The sequence below is a fragment of the Lithobates pipiens genome, unplaced genomic scaffold, assembly GCF_037356315.1.
Source record: "Lithobates pipiens isolate NorthernLeopardFrog02 unplaced genomic scaffold, aLitPip1_a1.2 Scaffold_18, whole genome shotgun sequence".
NCBI classification, from domain to species: domain Eukaryota; kingdom Metazoa; phylum Chordata; class Amphibia; order Anura; family Ranidae; genus Lithobates; species Lithobates pipiens.
This window is the reverse complement of record NW_027507758.1, coordinates 446,461,286-446,477,562: the sequence shown is the minus strand read 5'-3', so window position 1 is coordinate 446,477,562 and position 16,277 is coordinate 446,461,286. Positions and strand designations below refer to the sequence as shown.

General features: G+C 42.6%; 1 protein-coding gene across 2 annotated transcripts in view; it reads left to right on the top strand.

Moving 5' to 3' along the window:
* Positions 1-16,277, top strand: part of NYAP2 (neuronal tyrosine-phosphorylated phosphoinositide-3-kinase adaptor 2) — a 295,588-nt gene that overhangs the window by 259,092 nt on the left and 20,219 nt on the right. For both annotated transcript variants that reach the window (XM_077488199.1, XM_077488200.1), the window contains one exon: positions 15,445-15,657. In XM_077488199.1, coding sequence (XP_077344325.1) covers positions 15,445-15,657 — 213 coding nt within the window. The remainder of the gene's footprint in view (positions 1-15,444; positions 15,658-16,277) is intronic.

Sequence of the window (16,277 nt, the reverse complement as noted above, 5' to 3'; positions counted from 1 at the left end):
AGATTTTACTAATGATATTCAGTGGTGAAGGTCACTAAAAACCTTTTGTCACAGTATCTTGTAGCCAATATATAAAACTGCCAAAAGAGTTTTTCAGTGGAAAACAAAAGATGACCAGTTAATAATTCTAATATTGCTGTTCACATTAAAAGAGTATTCATATGCACAGGCTGTGCCTTATGCCACCCAGAATGCCTATATAAGTCCTCCAGGTAATAAATTATAGTCTGCTAGCATAGGTAAAGGGAAATAAATTAGGGTCTCATGCATGAGCAGATGTGCATTTCCATAACTGGAGCCCGTGGGCACACAGCCTTTGGTGACAAATGCAACATACCTTTGTTATGCAGTAAAAGAAGGAGCCCCCAGGGCACTTTCGCTAACCAATAAAAAAACAAAAAAACAAAAAAACAAACAAATCTGTCTAACTACATTTTCAAATGCATGTGGAAGCCACACTATTTTGTCATGGCACCTCTGATTAATGTGGTCCGTAACTCTAAACTGTCTGAGTTTCCCCTCTTCTCTCTTCTTTTCAATGGGGGGAGGGGGGAATAGGGCTACATAAAACTGTGCAGACACACAACATACCTGATTCCATAGTCTGTTCAGCCTAAGGCAAGATAAGATGGAGACTGTGCTTGAGCAGGGGGTGTGTTCATAAGGCAGAAGTCTTTGAGGGGTGTCCTGTGTTCATCATTTCATATATTTTAATTCAAGATGCAGGCTGTGATTGAAAGGGCGGGTTTGCCAAAAGTAAGCCATGATTGGCTAGGGGGTGCGGTATCTGTACAAGCTGCCCAATACAGGCATGCTGTGTGTCTGCACAGGGTCCTGTACCTGTGAATGGTTAGCCAAAGGATGAAAACTGACCACACTAACACCGGTCAGCTTCTGTGCTTTGTGTGGTCAGTTTAGAACAAGGAAGAAAGGTGACTGACATCTCCATTAACTCACCAACCCAGTTTTTTAGATGGAAGAAGTACATGGAAATGATAAAGACAATATTCTGCAGGTTTTTGGGGAGTAATAAGAACCCTCTTTCAAAATCTCATCCTTTTTGTTGATGGACATTTGGCGCTTGCATCAGGCATCCTCTACCTTGAGACGAGATGCTTGACAGGTTTGTGTGCAACTTACCAACCCCTGCCTCATTAAACTGGTAAAAGATGCATTAAACCCCTTACAGTTTTTTTTTTATAGAACGCTTTATTCAAGAGTAAAGAACAGTCAAAAATGTGGACATACAGTTGTGCTCAAAAGTTTGCATACCCTGGCAGAAATTGTGAAATTTTGCAATTTATATTGAAAATATGACTAATAATGCCAACAAAATTATTTTATTCAAAGATAGTGATCACATGAAGCCATTTATTATCACATCATTTTTTGGCTCCTTTTAAAAACATAATGATGACAGAAATAACCCAAGTGGCCCCAATCAAAAGTTTATATACCCTGGAATGTTTGGCCTTGGTGCAGACACAGAAGGTGTCATACACAGGTAAAATGGCTATTAAAGGTTACTTGCCCACATTTGGGCTTGTTAAATCACAATTAGTGTCTGTGTATAAATAGTTAATGAGTTTGTTAGCTCTCACATGGATGCACTAAGCAGGCTAGATACTAAGCCATGGGGAGAAAACAGTCAAAATACCTGCATAACAGGGTAATGAAACTTTACAAAGATTGAAAAGGATATATAAAGATATCAAAAGCCATGAATATGCCAGTCAGTACTGTTCAATCATTTAATAAGAAGTGGAACATTTGGGGATCTCTTGATACCAAGCCAAGGTCAGGTATCTTAAGAAAGATTTCAACCACAACTGCCACAGGAATTGTTCAGGATACAAAGAAAAACCCACAGTCTTAAAACAGTCCAATACAAGTACAAACAGAAAAATTAAGAAGACTAAGGGTCCCAGAAAGCACCAAGAGACTTCCACGTGGCCGGCACAAATCAGGAAACAATGGTGACAGACCATTCACCTCCAGAGCACTCGCTTCGCTTACCTCTAATAATGGACCACTGAGCTAACAGATGGCCAAATGCACAGGTCCCAAAAAAGGGGTATATCATCCAGAAAGAGCCATAAACACCACTCGATTTCCCCAGGACACGAATAAGGTGAGACGAGAAAAGATCTGTTTGGCTGATTAAAACAGCTTTTTTTTGTCTAAAAAGATTACTCACAAACATCCCCATAAGAAATGCATTTCCAGATACAATCTGGTGTTGTGTGAGATGAAGGTCGGCAGTGGGTGACTTCAGTGCGTGGCTCCTCCCTCGTACGCGTTACATTCAAAGAACTTCATCAGTGGTTACAATATGCCCAAGAACACCTTGACATGCCTCCTTGGGCTTTTTTGTTGCATTGGCGCAGTAAAGGCTTCCATCTGGAAGCTCTTTTTTGTTCAAGTATCGTTGAATTGTGCTCATTAAAAACAACCACACCATCTTTTTGGAGAGCAGCCTGTATTTCTCCTGAGGTTACCTATGGGTTTTTCTTTCTATCCTGGGCAATTCTTCCGCTAGTTGTGGCTGCAATCTTTCTTGGTCTACCTGACCTTGGCTTCAAAAGAGCCCTGAATTTTCCACTTCTTATTGGGGATTAAACAATACTGTCTGGCATATTCAAGGCTTTGGGTATCTTTTTATATTCTTTTATATCCTTTTCCATCTTTATAAAGTTCCATTACTTACTTTGTTCTTTTCTACCTCCTCATGGCTCAGTGTCATCCATGTGAGAGCTAACAAACTCATTGGCTATATATATACACACACTAAGCCCTTGTACACACGGTCGGAGATTCCGTCGGAATGTGTCCGTTCGGAGCGGTTTGTCGGATATTCCGACTGTGTGTGGTATGCATCGGACTGTTTCCGTCTGAATATCTGTCGGACCAAATTTTCCAACTTGCTGGAAATATTTTCCAAAAAACTGCTCCGATCAGACATACTCTGATCATGTGTAGAGAATTCCGATAGGACAAAGTGCCACGCATGCTCAGATCAAATTTCTACATCAAAGCTATTGGCTACTAGCCTGAACGTAGTCCCATCGTAACGAAATTACGTCATCACGTTCTGAAAGATCGGATTTTCCGACAACTTTGTCCAACCGTGTGTATGCAACAGTTTCGGACAAGATCCGTCGGACAAAATCCGACGGATTTGGTTGTCGGAATCTCCGACCGTGTGTACAAGGGCTAATTATGATTTAAAAAGCCACAGATGTGAGAAATTAACCTTTAATTGTCATTTTAATCTGTGTGTGTGCCACCTTCTGTGTCTGTAAAGAGGCCAGACTTTCCAGGGTATGTAAACTTTTGATCAGGGCCATTTGGGTGGTTTCTATTATTATTATGTTTTTAAAAGGATCAAACAAAAATATGTGATAATAAATGGCTTCATGTGATCACTATACTTGAAAAAAAGACAGTTTTTGGCATGATTACTCATATAATTTCAATATAAATGCCAAAATGTCACAATTTGTGCAAGGGTTTGCAAACTTTTGAGCACAACTGTATGTAACATGTTGCAGATATATAAAATAGGACATCATAAGGCAGGGATATGCAATTAGTGGACCTCCAGCTGTTGCCGAACTTCAGTTCCCATGAGGCATAGCAAGACTCTGACAGCCACAAGCATGAAACCCAGAGGCAGAGGCATTATGGGACTTGTAGTTTTGGAACAGCTGGAGGTCCGCTAATTTTATATCTCTGTCATAAGGCATCAATAGCGTATATGGAATGTGCATTTCACCTATTTTTCCTCATTTCATAATTTTCATATTTTTTTTTATATATACTTTTAATATTTGGAAGGTCTATTTTTCTTTTAAAAAGTATATATTAACTGCATATATATTAGCTAAAAATCTCACATCCACCAACACTTAATTAAAGGTGTGTCTATTTGATTACATTTTCCTATGTTAAGAAAGCACAGACAGAGCACAACCTGCTAAATACCTTTTCTCATCAGCAGTATATAACAGTCTTGTGACTTCTATCAGTGTCTGGTTAAAGCTTATAGGAGGAGTTGTCCTTCTCCTCTGACTATCCTATGAGGCTGCAGGACCACTGACCCTCTGCCTGGACAGTGCTGATTGCCCCTGTGCTGATCACATGCACCCTCCCAAGAAAAAAAGACTCTCTAGCAATACACACCAAACTGAGCATGTGCAGAGTGCCTCAAAAGGCTCTGTCTTATCAGGAGATGGATTGGGGACAGTGGAAGAAGGGGAGGACCAGAGAAGACATGATCAAACAGCCTTTTTACACAATGGGCAGGATTAACCCCTGAGGTTCCACAATGAGTATAACAAGCATGCTTTACTACATATACAGACTGATTTTACTGTTGTGGGTTTAGTAACACTTTAAGGATAAGGCAGAATCTCATTCAATCTTTGCCTTTGGCTCACACGCATCTTAAGAGTAATGTGTCTAAACTGTGGACAGTCACTTAAATACATATAAACATTATAGTTCTTTTAAAACAAGATCTACCTGACTACCCTTTCTGCAGACCCTGTGGAGCAATTCCATGTCACAACCTGAGTGACTTGGATTCAAGCTACTTCCCCAGGCTGCGTTGTAAACCCCACTTGCTTTCCCTTCCATCTGTGATGCTGCAGCCTTTTCATATCAGCTTCCTTCTCATTTCCTGCAACCACCCTGACAGCTTGTATTATATAAATATAGTCTGTCACAAAAGCATGCTGATAAACTCCAGCTGGGTTGTTATAATATGGCAGAGTTATCCCAGAGCAATATAACATGGCAGCACACACAGGGCTGCAACAGTGCTATGTGGAGTTCACAGAGGAGAAAATGTGTGGCTAGGGTAGGAACTTGGGTAAAATTATTAGCAGATGGCACTATGATCTGGGCACAGGTTTGCTTTAATGCCCTGTCTGCAAAAGAAAAGTCCTGGCTATGGGAAATAGAATAATCCTTGTTCAGTCAGTAACACGCTGCTTCTGTATTCGCAGATCAAGAAAATAATTTAGCGTGTAAGAACCTTAAAAAATCAATATTTCTATCACATTTTTATATTTTTATATATATATATTTTTTTACTTTTTCATTCTTTTTTTTAATATGTTTATCTTTTTCTTACTTTTCATCACAAGCTTTTGTTTCTGTTTTACTAATCATAAAATGTAAATTCTTGTATATAGAACAACTGAATAAACATTTACAATTTATCCTTTAAATTGCTTAAGTAAATAATATGGGGAACTTTAGATGAAGCACATGGCGCCTCCATGCCTGGTTCAAGTGAGCAAAAAAAAATTTTTTTTTTGCTTCCTTTAAATTCCTTAGACATGCCTTGGTACTACTTGGGGAATTTATGTAAGGAAATGCTGTTTGCAGTGTTGTATTAATGATTTAATGGGCCAGTCTAGATAGATTGCCACACATCCTGTCTTGTCCAGTGAGTTTTCTGACTCCAGACAGATATTCAGGGTCAAACAAGTTAGAGAAGCTGTGTGTCTTCAGTTTGGATCTATGTTCCCACATGCCTCAAGAGGCTGTCTGCTGTAAGAGCATTTCATTTAAAAAGAACTGCTCCTGAGTCCTGATAAAACCGAGAGAGAGAGAGAGAGAGAGCGCGCAAGAGCTTAAATACTGGCTCTGTGCCATACAACCTCAAATGATCCCAATAGAAGTGAACCAAATGAAATATCCTCTCTATTCCAGTACCACACACAATGCAGATCATTACTAGAGACAAAAGAAAAGCTGAGTTTACTCATGCTATCCAAATGTGGTTGGAAAATGTATTGACTATTATCATCTGTGACATGTCTGAAAAATAAACTCTTTCAGTTTATGAAATTATATATATGTAAACATGGTAAAAGTGAATTGCATAGTGCATACCGATTATGGGGCCAGGATAACCTGAGATTTACTAAAGGCAAGTGGACTGTTCGCTTTACAAGGAAAGTTGCACATTGTATGGCGATTTTCCCCAGAGCTTAGTGATTGTGGTGAAATTTTACTGTAAGGTTGGGTGGACTAACAGGCTTGAGTCTTCCCCTCTAAGGCATCTGGGACCAGTTGGTACATATCCAGGGTGGTCTCCCTACATATGGGATCTCAGTTTTGGGTGGAATGACTCTCATATCTTACAAATTTGAAATCAATGTTAATGGCATTACAAAAGTTAGTGCAGTTATTCTATATGGGAGTAAGCAAACCTTCTGACCTCCAGGTACTTCATACCTTTCCTCTTTTTAGGGCACTTATGTGAAAGGAATTTTAGGTATTCTTGAGAAACGGTGGTTACAGGGTTTTTTTTTTTCTTTTTTTATCAATTTGTTTAAGAAAAATAAGAAAGTAAAAATGATAATCATGTACCCAAATATGTATAAAATCCAGTGGTGCCACTGCACATTTATCAGAAATAAAATGGGCTTGAGTGTGCACCGAAGTCTGTAGTACATATAATCCTAAAAAGAGAGCGGCATTCACGGCTCTTGTGAGAGGAAGAAACACAAGGTCATCTTTATATATATAAATAATATATATATACAGTTGTGCTTTGTTGTTTGCATACCCTGGCAGAATTTATTATTGCTTGCCCATTTTTCAGAGAATATCAATGATAACAGAAAAACTTTTTTTTCTCTCATGTGTGTTTGGCTGAAGCTATTTATTATCAATCAACTGTGTTTGCTCTTTTTATATCATAATGGCAACATAAACGACCCAAATGACCCTGATTAAAAGTTTAGATACCCCAGTTCTTAATACCGTGAATTGCACCCTTGAACATCAATGACAACTTGAAGTCTTTTGTGGTATTTGTGGATGAGGTTCTTTATTTTCTCAGATGGTAAAGCTGCCCGTTCCTCTTGGCAAAAAGCTTCCAGTTCCTGTAAATTCTTTGGCTGTCTTGCATGAACTGGATGTTTGAGATCTCCCCAGAGTGGCTCAATGATATTGAGGTCAGGAGACTGAGATAGCCACTCCAGAACCTTCACTTTGTTCTGCTGTAGCCAATGACAGGTTGACTTGGCCTTGTGTTTTGGATAATTGTCTTGTTGGAATGTCCAAGTACGTCCCATGCGCAGCTTCCTGGCTGATGAATGCAAATGTTCCTGTAGTATTTATGATACCATACTGCATTCACCTTACCAATAATTTTGACCAAATTTCCTGTGCCTTTGTACCTCACACATCCCCAAAACATCAGCGATCCACCTCAGTGTTTCACAGTAGGAATGGTGTACCTTTTATCATAGGCCTTGTTGACGGTAGGTGCAGTAGAATTGGGCCCCCTACAGGTTCAGGGGAGTAATTCTAGGAAAGATTTCCAGAGGTCCAGGAACCTCCCAAGTTGTAAGAGTAAAAGGTCCAAGGACAATGGCCCAAAGCTTAACGAGGTGCCATTAAAAAAGTTTCAAAATAAAAGAGCCCGTGTATAATACTGAAGTGTTTAAAAGTGTGACCCCTTAAACTCCAGCTAGAAGGGTTGTTCCAGAGGAAATCAAGGGAGCGCTTTTTAACTTTAAAGGTACCTGACACCTAAAGGTCAGTAGTCAGTGTACCGGTAAAAAGGATACCAAGATTTGTAAAATCCCTGATGGTAAAATGACTAGTGTGACTCCAAGGAAAATAGGCAGATGGCGCTTTTGGAAGCGCACCCGTAAAAAGTCATGGGTGTATCTTTGTAGTACCCAAGTCAGTGTAGCAGGGGGATGCAGTGAAAGTCACCTGATAAGACTGGGTGTGGCCCATGTGGATAGTAGCTGGCACAGAGGTGCCAATTTGAAGAGGTTTGGCCCTTCAGGGGTAAAAATGGGTGGGGGGGATATGTTTGCCCTGCCAGGGTCTAGAAGGAGGTTGTGACCCAGAATTCTCAGTTGGACGGGTTGAGGGGCATGGAAGCTTTTAACATGAAGAGGAAACTGGCTTTTCAGTTTCCTCCTTTCTTAGAAAAGTCCACTTTGGGACCTGGAGCCCGGGGATTTCTGAGAATTCTGTGTCACAACCTCCTTATAGACCCTGGCAGGGCAATGCTGTGCCACATTGGCAATACATGGTATTAAGAACTGGGGTATGTGAACTTTTGATCAGGGTCATTTGGTAGTTTCTGTTGTGATTATGATTAAAAAAGAGTAAACACAGTTGATTGATAATAAATGGCTTCAGCCAAATGTGTTATCATTCATCTTCTCATAAAAATGGCCAAGAAATCATAAATTCTGCCAGGGTATGGAAACTTATGAGCACAACTGTAATTGTCCAGATATAGACTGGGCAGAAGGCCCGCCATTTCCTAAATGTCTTGCAGGATATTTTCATGGGTCAGTTGGTGAATGCACCAACAAGAGAACTGGACCTACTGATTACAAACAATACTGACCTGATCGTGGATCAGGTGTAACTTAGGAAACAAGGACCGCAGGTAAATTAGATTCAGTATAAATCACAGAAATAAGAAGCACAAGAGTAATAAAAGGACACTGAACTTCAAAAGAGCCAACTTCCCTAAACAGCATTCTTTGCTAGATGGTATTAAATGGGATAACATCCTGGGAACAAAGAACACAGAGGAAAAATGGGAGTGCTGTAAGAGCATGCTAAATAAAAATTATTGGCCAGTGCTTTCTAACGGGAAATAAGTTTAAAGGAGATAAAATTAATCATAAAACATATGATTAATCATTAAACATAAAAATGCACAAAAAGCAAAAGAAAATGCCTTTAAAAAATACAAGTCTGAGGGGTCATTGTCAGCATTCCAACAATACAAAGAATGCAATAAGAAATGTAAGAGCGCAATCAGGGCAGCTAAAATAGACTACGAAAGCACATAGTGGAGTAAAAAAAAACAAAAAAAACAAGAAATTCTTTAAATATAGTATTATTATTATTTAAGGTACTTATATAGCGCTGTAAATTTAGGCAGCGCTTTACATATACATTGTACCTTCACATCCATTCCTACCCTCAAGAAGCTTACAATCGAAGGTCCCTAATGCCCTGCACACACGGTCAGACTTTCCAACGGAAAATGTGCGTTCGGATCGTGATGTCGGATAATTCGATCGTGTGTGGGCACCATCTGACTTTTTCCATTGGAATTTTTGACACACAAAATTTGAGAGCTGGATCTAAAATTTTTCGACAACAAAATACGATTGTTTAAATTCTAATCGTGTGTAGACAATCCCGATGGACAAAGTGCCATGCATGCTCAGAATAAATTACGACATGAAAGCTATTGGCTACTGGCCTGTTTATAGTCCGGTCGTACGTGTTTTACGTCACCGCGTTCAGAACGATCAGATTTTCCGACAACTTTGTACGACCGTGTGTATGCTAGACAAGTTTGGGCCAAAATCCATCGGAAAAAATCCAACGGATTTTGGCGTCGGAAAGTCCGACTGTGTGTACAGGGCATAACTCACATTCATATACTAGGTCCAATTTAGACAGAAGCCAGTTAACCTGCCAGCATGTCTTTGGAGTGTGGGAGGAAACCGGAAACCTCCCTTATTACAGAATCTGTTTATCTGTTAGTAGGATACATGATTTGTGTTTTGGACAAATATACCTGGCATATTCAGATACATTGACAAATTTATGAATTGTCATATACTGTACATTACTTAAACCTTTGTAAAAAATAAAGGCAGAAAATATTTCCTCATATGCAGTATGGCCAGCATTATATTAAAATCCCTGTACTCGCATGCTATTGCGACTTCCCAATGTTGAACTTGTTTTAAGGATCTTGAATAATATTTGTACTTATTCTCCATGGATTTCATTTTAAATATGTCCTGAAATGGTACGAGTCCTCTTGGTACATGCGTGCAAATCAGATAAGCAGGATTTCCTTTTCTTTTCTTTTTAGCAAAACAGACTAAAATGTTTTCCTTATGACCTGTAAATTATTAAATGCATTTTCTAGATACAGGCACCTCTGCTACCAGTTAAGGTCAGCTTTGCACAGGCAAAGTTAAAGTGGGTTGGCATGCAAATCAAAAGAGTAGAAAAAAAAAATCAAATTGTGATTAAAGTACAAAATCCCCTCAGCCCCTCTCCCTAGCCTCCTCAATAGACCCACCACCAGTTGATATTTACCCCTATAATGATTGGGGCCTCCTACACTTTCTGAAGCTCTATTAGTGAAACTCTTGTGCTGGACTGCCCAAACCTGTGCTCTAATGTCCCATATTTCTTAATTGGACAGTCTACCTTCAATACAGGTTTGGCCCTTTCAAGTCTAAGGGAGTTTAGCGCACAGGCAGGACAATTAAATGTATTGAGGGGACTAGAGAGGGTGGCTGGGGGTAATTTGTAACAAAGTTGAACTTCTACTGTATTCTGCACCTTAGTGCCAATATGTGGCATGGTTTGCAGGTCTCTTGTGGGATCTCCTAATGTTAGACTGTAGATCAGACTCTCAACTGAGAATCAGCATGTTTGTTTGACTGAAGAAACACCTTATAAAGTATACTAAAAAAAAACACTCTAGTGTCATACTAATTTGATAAATAAGTTGTTTGAATAATGACAGAACCTCTGTAAAGCTTAACTTGGGTCAAACATCGAAAAACGTTTTTTTAAATAGGCATGCGTGTACTGTTCTACCACCTGAAATATTTATGATCCTGTTCAACTAACTGCATGATTTACACAGTCCTTCATTGCTGCATAGCCAGGAGAGTGACACTACAAATGGTGTTACCTTCTCTTGATGCTATGTTAGGATGACACTGTTGTGCAATGCAGGAGAGACTAAGGCCGCGTACACACGGGCGGACTGTTCGCCCAACTTTGTCCGCTGAACAGTGTTTCAGCGGACAGTCCGCTCGTGTGTGGGCTTCAGCGGACAGTTTCAGCGGACTGTTTGACGAACAAAGTCTTACGGAATTTCCGTAAAACTGTTCGCTGAAACTTGGTTTCAGCGGACAGTCCGCCCGTGTGTGGGCCAGTCCGCTGTACTTTCGAAATGAGCGGACTGTTCCCGCCCGGAGAAAAGTCCGCTCATTTCGAGCGCGTCTCCAGGTAGGCGGGGCCCGCGAAGGAGACGTCGCGGGCTCCGCCGCCTGGTATGGACTTAAAGGGGAACCCCAACGCCGAAAAAAATCGGCGTGGGGGTCCCCCCAAAGTCCACAACAGACCCTTGTCCGAGCACGCTACCCGGCCAGCCAGGAAAGGGGGGCGAGCGAGCGCGCCCCCCCTCCTGAGCCGTACCAGGCCGCGTGCCCTCAACATGGGGGGTGCCTTGGGGAAGGGGGGGCCGCGCGGCCCCCCCACCCCAAAGCACCTTGTCCCCATGTTGATGAGGACAAGGGCCTCTTCCCGACAACCCTGGCCGTTGGTTGTCGGGGTCTGCGGGCGGGGGGCTTTTCGGAATCCGGGAGCCCCCTTTAATAAGGGGGCCCCCGGATACCGGCCCCCCACCCTATGTGAATGAGTATGGGGTACAATGTACCCCTACCCATTCACCTGTAAAATAAAAGTACCCAAAAAAAAACACAACACACGAGATAAAATATTTTATTGCACAGCTCCGGGGGTCTTCCGTCTTCGGGGGTCTTCTCGCCGGACTCCCCTGCTATCTTCTTGTAGCTCTTTTGCTAGCGGAGGAGTCCGGCTTTCTTCCTCCCCGCCGCCGGCCTCTTCTCCCGACTTCGGGGGTCTTGTCCCCCTCTTCGGTTCTTCTGCCGGGCCACCGCGCCTTCTTATAGCTCTTTTGCAGGCGGTGGCCCGGTCTTCTGTCGCCGCTGTCGCCGTCGCCTTCCGTTCTTCTTCTTCTTCTTCTTCTTCTTCTCCAGGAGATGTTGACACGTCACTCTCTCCGGCCGGAATGCCAGAGCCGCGCTGCGCGGCCACTTATATAGTGACAATGGGGCGGTGTCACATGGTATATGTCACATGGGTTGGTCACATGGGTTGATGTCACATGGGGACTATGACATCGTAAGGGGGCGGGGTCACCATGTGACCAACCCATGTGACATATACCATGTGACACCGCCCCATTGTCATATAATGGGTCTATATAAGTGGCCGCGCAGCGCGGCTCTGGCATTCCGGCCGGAGAGAGCGACGTGTCAACATCTCCTGGAGAAGAAGAAGAAGAAGAAGAAGAACGGAAGGCGACAGGGACGGCGACAGCGGCGACAGAAGACCGGGCCACCGCCTGTAAAAGAGCTATAAGAAGGCGCGGTGGCCCGGCAGAAGAACCGAAGAGGGGGACAAGACCCCCGAAGTCGGGAGAAGAGGCCGGCGGCGGGGAGGAAGAAAGCCGGACTCCTCCGCTAGCAAAAGAGCTACAAGAAGATAGCGGAGGAGTCCGGCGAGAAGACCCCCGAAGACGGAAGACCCCCGGAGCTGTGCAATAAAATATTTTATCTCGTGTGTTGTGTTTTTTTTTGGGTACTTTTATTTTACAGGTGAATGGGTAGGGGTACATTGTACCCCATACTCATTCACATAGGGTGGGGGGCCGGTATCCGGGGGCCCCCTTATTAAAGGGGGCTCCCGGATTCCGATAAGCCCCCCGCCCGCAGACCCCGACAACCAACGGCCAGGGTTGTTGGGAAGAGGCCCTTGTCCTCATCAACATGGGGACAAGGTGCTTTGGGGTGGGGGGGCCGCGCGGCCCCCCTTCCCCAAGGCACCCCCCATGTTGAGGGCACGCGGCCTGGTACGGCTCAGGAGGGGGGGCGCGCTCGCTCGCCCCCCTTTCCTGGCCGGCCGGGTAGCGTGCTCGGACAAGGGTCTGTTGTGGACTTTGGGGGAACCCCCACGCCGATTTTTTTCGGCGTTGGGGTTCCCCTTTAAGTCCATTCCAGGCGGCGGAGCCCGCGACGTCTCCGTCGCGGGCCCCGCCTACCTTGACACGCGCTCAAAATGAGCGGACTGTCCTCCTCGTGTGTGGGCGAGTCCGTTCATTTCAAAAGTTGCGCGGACTTAGTACGACGAACTTAGTCCGCTCAAAAAGTGCCGTGTGTGGGCAAGTTCGTTCATTAAAAAGTTTGAGCGGACTGTTTGACGAACTTAGTTTCGGCAGACAGTCCGCCCGTGTGTACGCGGCCTAATTGTTTTACAGTGCTTGCCCACTTATATTTTTTAAGATGGGAAATCCATGTCTATTCAGTTAATTGAGATAAATAACCTGTTACAGGTGTGATTGGTGAATTTAGATATTATGATTGTCATCTCATGCACTTTTGCAATTCAGCTCCTTAAGCCCCATACACATTATCAGTTTTTCTGCTGAGTTTTTCCTTCAGGTTTACCAAAACCATGTAGTGTAAGGGCCTGCCTGATTGCATACACATTAAAACTTGTAAGGTTTGACCACATATTATATGGTTTTGGTAAATCTGAAGGAAAAACTCAGCAGAAAAAACAGATAGTGTGTATGGGGCTTTAGAGTAGTGAAATGCTGCTTGGGCATCAAGTGGATGTTGGGGGATCGTCTTTGAATAAATTCAATAAACCTAAGTTTGCTTTTATGTGAGCGTCTCTCCTTTCCTTCCTATGGATTATACAAGTGTTACATATATAAGTTTTACAATATACAGTATATACAGTATCCCACAAAAGTGAGTACACCCCTCACATTTTTGTAAATATTTTATTATATCTTTTCATGTGGCAACACTGAAGAAATGTATACTTTGCTACAATGTAAAGTAGTGAGTGTACAGCTTGTTTAACAGTGTAAATTTGCTGTCCCTTCAAAATAATTCAACACACAGCCATTAATGTCTAAACCTCTGGCAACAAAAATGGGTACACCCCTAAGTAAAAATGTCCACATTGGGCTTAATTAGCCATTTTCCCTCCCCGGTGTCATGTGACTCGTTAGTGTTACAAGATCTCATGTGGTAATGGGGAGCAGGTGTGTTAAATTTGGTGTTATTGCTCTCACTCTCTCATACTGGTCACTGGAAGTTCAAAATGGCACCTCATGGCAAAGAACTCTCTGAGGATCTGAAAAAAATAAGAAGATTGCCAAGACCCTGAAACTGAGCTGCAGTACGGTGGCCAAGACCATAGAGCGGTTTAACAGAACAGGTTCCACTCAGAACAGGCCTTGCCATGGTCGACCAACGTAGTTGAGTGCTCGTGCTCAGCGTCATATCCAGAGGTTGTCTTTGGGAAATAGAGGTATGAGTGCTGCCAGCATTGCAGCACAGGTTGAATGGGTTGGGGGACAGCCTGTCAGTGCCCAGACCATACGCCACACACTGCACCAAATTGGTCTGCATGGCTGTCTACCCAGAAGGAAGCCTCTTATAAAGATTATGCACAAGAAAGCCTTCAAAAAGTTTGCTGAAGACAAGCAAACTAAGCACATGAATTACTGGAACCATGTCCTATGGTCTGATGAGACCAAGATAAACTTATTTGGTTCAGATGGTGTCAAGCGTGTGTGGCGGCAACCAGGTGAGGAGTACAAAGACAAGCCTACAATCGAGCATGGTGGTGGGAGTGTCATGGTCTGGGGCTGCATAAGTGCTTCCGGCACTGGGGAGCTACAGTTCATTGAGGGAACCATGAATGCCATTTACTGTGACATACTGAAGCAGACCATGATCCCCTCCCTTCTTGGACTGGCCACAGTGAAGTATTCCAACATGATAACGATCTCAAACACACCTCCAAAACGACCACTGCCTTGCTAAAGAAGCTGAGGGTAAAGGTGATGGACTGGCCAAGCATGTCTCCAGACCTAAACCATATTGAGCATCTGTGGGGAATCCTCAAACTGAAGGTGGAGGAGCGCAAGGTCTCTAATATCCACCTGCTCCGTGATGTCATCATGGAGGAATGGAAGAGGACTCCAGTGGCAACCTGTGAAGCTCTGTGGACTCCATGTCCAAGGGGGTTAAGGCAGTGCTGGAAAATAATGATGGCCACACAAAATGTTGACACTTTGGGCCCAATTTGGACATTTTCACTTAGGGGTGTACCCACTTTTGTTGCCAGCAGTTTAGACATTAATGACTGTGTGTTGAGTTATTTTGAGGGGAAATGAAATGTACACTGTTATACAAGCTGTACACTCACTGCTTTATATTTTAGCAAAGGGTAATTTCTTCAGTGTTGTCACATGAAAAGATATAATAACACATTTACAAACACGTGAGGGGTGTACTCACTTATGTGAGATACTGTATATTTTTGGTGGCTGCAAATAATGTAACTCCTGTATATGTGGGTGGGAAGCTTACACTCAACTGCACATATGCCATAGGCACTGTACACAAAACAAAAATTGGTAAAGGGGGTGATAATTGTTTTGGCATAAGAAATAAGGAAAATCTACTGGTAAAAAGCTCCACTGCCTGGATTAAGTTCCGCTTTAAGGAAATCTTTTTCCAGAATATATTTACACCTGGCCTTAGTGTATTTATTGTGTACCCTTATTCACTTTTTTAGAACCTCCAGATGAAATGAAGGTCAGAAGTCATAGCACAGAACCCTTACCAAAGCTGGAAAACAAAGAACGATCTAGTCACCATTCCTCACCATCCTCCAGAGAGACGATGAAAGCTCAGGAATGGGATGGAACTCCGGGCCCAAATCATGTTTCCAGCAGACTTGGAAGATCGTCTGTCAGTCCAACCATGTTAGCAGGAAGCAATAGCTCTGGTAAGAAATGTACTTTCTAGCAAAATATATTCTATATTCATGTATCAGTAAATATAATATATTTTAATTATAATTGCAACAAATAATTACATGTGAAGTGCCATCATAATCTGTAGTGCTTTACAGTAATGTACGTGCATTGGTAACAATATAGGACAATACGAATATGAAAATTAAAACTGAACAACAGGAAAATGGCTAAATACACAAATGAAATACAATATGGGAGCTGTTTTACCTGCTAAATTATTTGTATTTTTGCCAACCCAACATGTACACTGGCAGGTAATGCAACCTGTTTTTTTTGCTGCAGTTCAGTAACACTTACAGGTCTCCTTCCCATCCCCACCCTGTTACTGGACAGTGAAAGGAGAAGCAGCAGACTAATGAGCACTAAGGATGGGCCAAACACCCCCCTGTTCGGTTTGCAGCAGAACTCCCAAACAGGGGAAATGTTCTAATCCAAATGGCAAACCCCATTGAAGTCTATGGGAGCCAAACAGAAAAAATCAAAAGTGCCCATTTTGAAGGCTTATATGCAAGTAATTGCCCATAAAAGGGGTATGGGGGTCGGGGTACTGCCCTAGGGGACATGTATCAACAAACATTTTTTTTTCTAA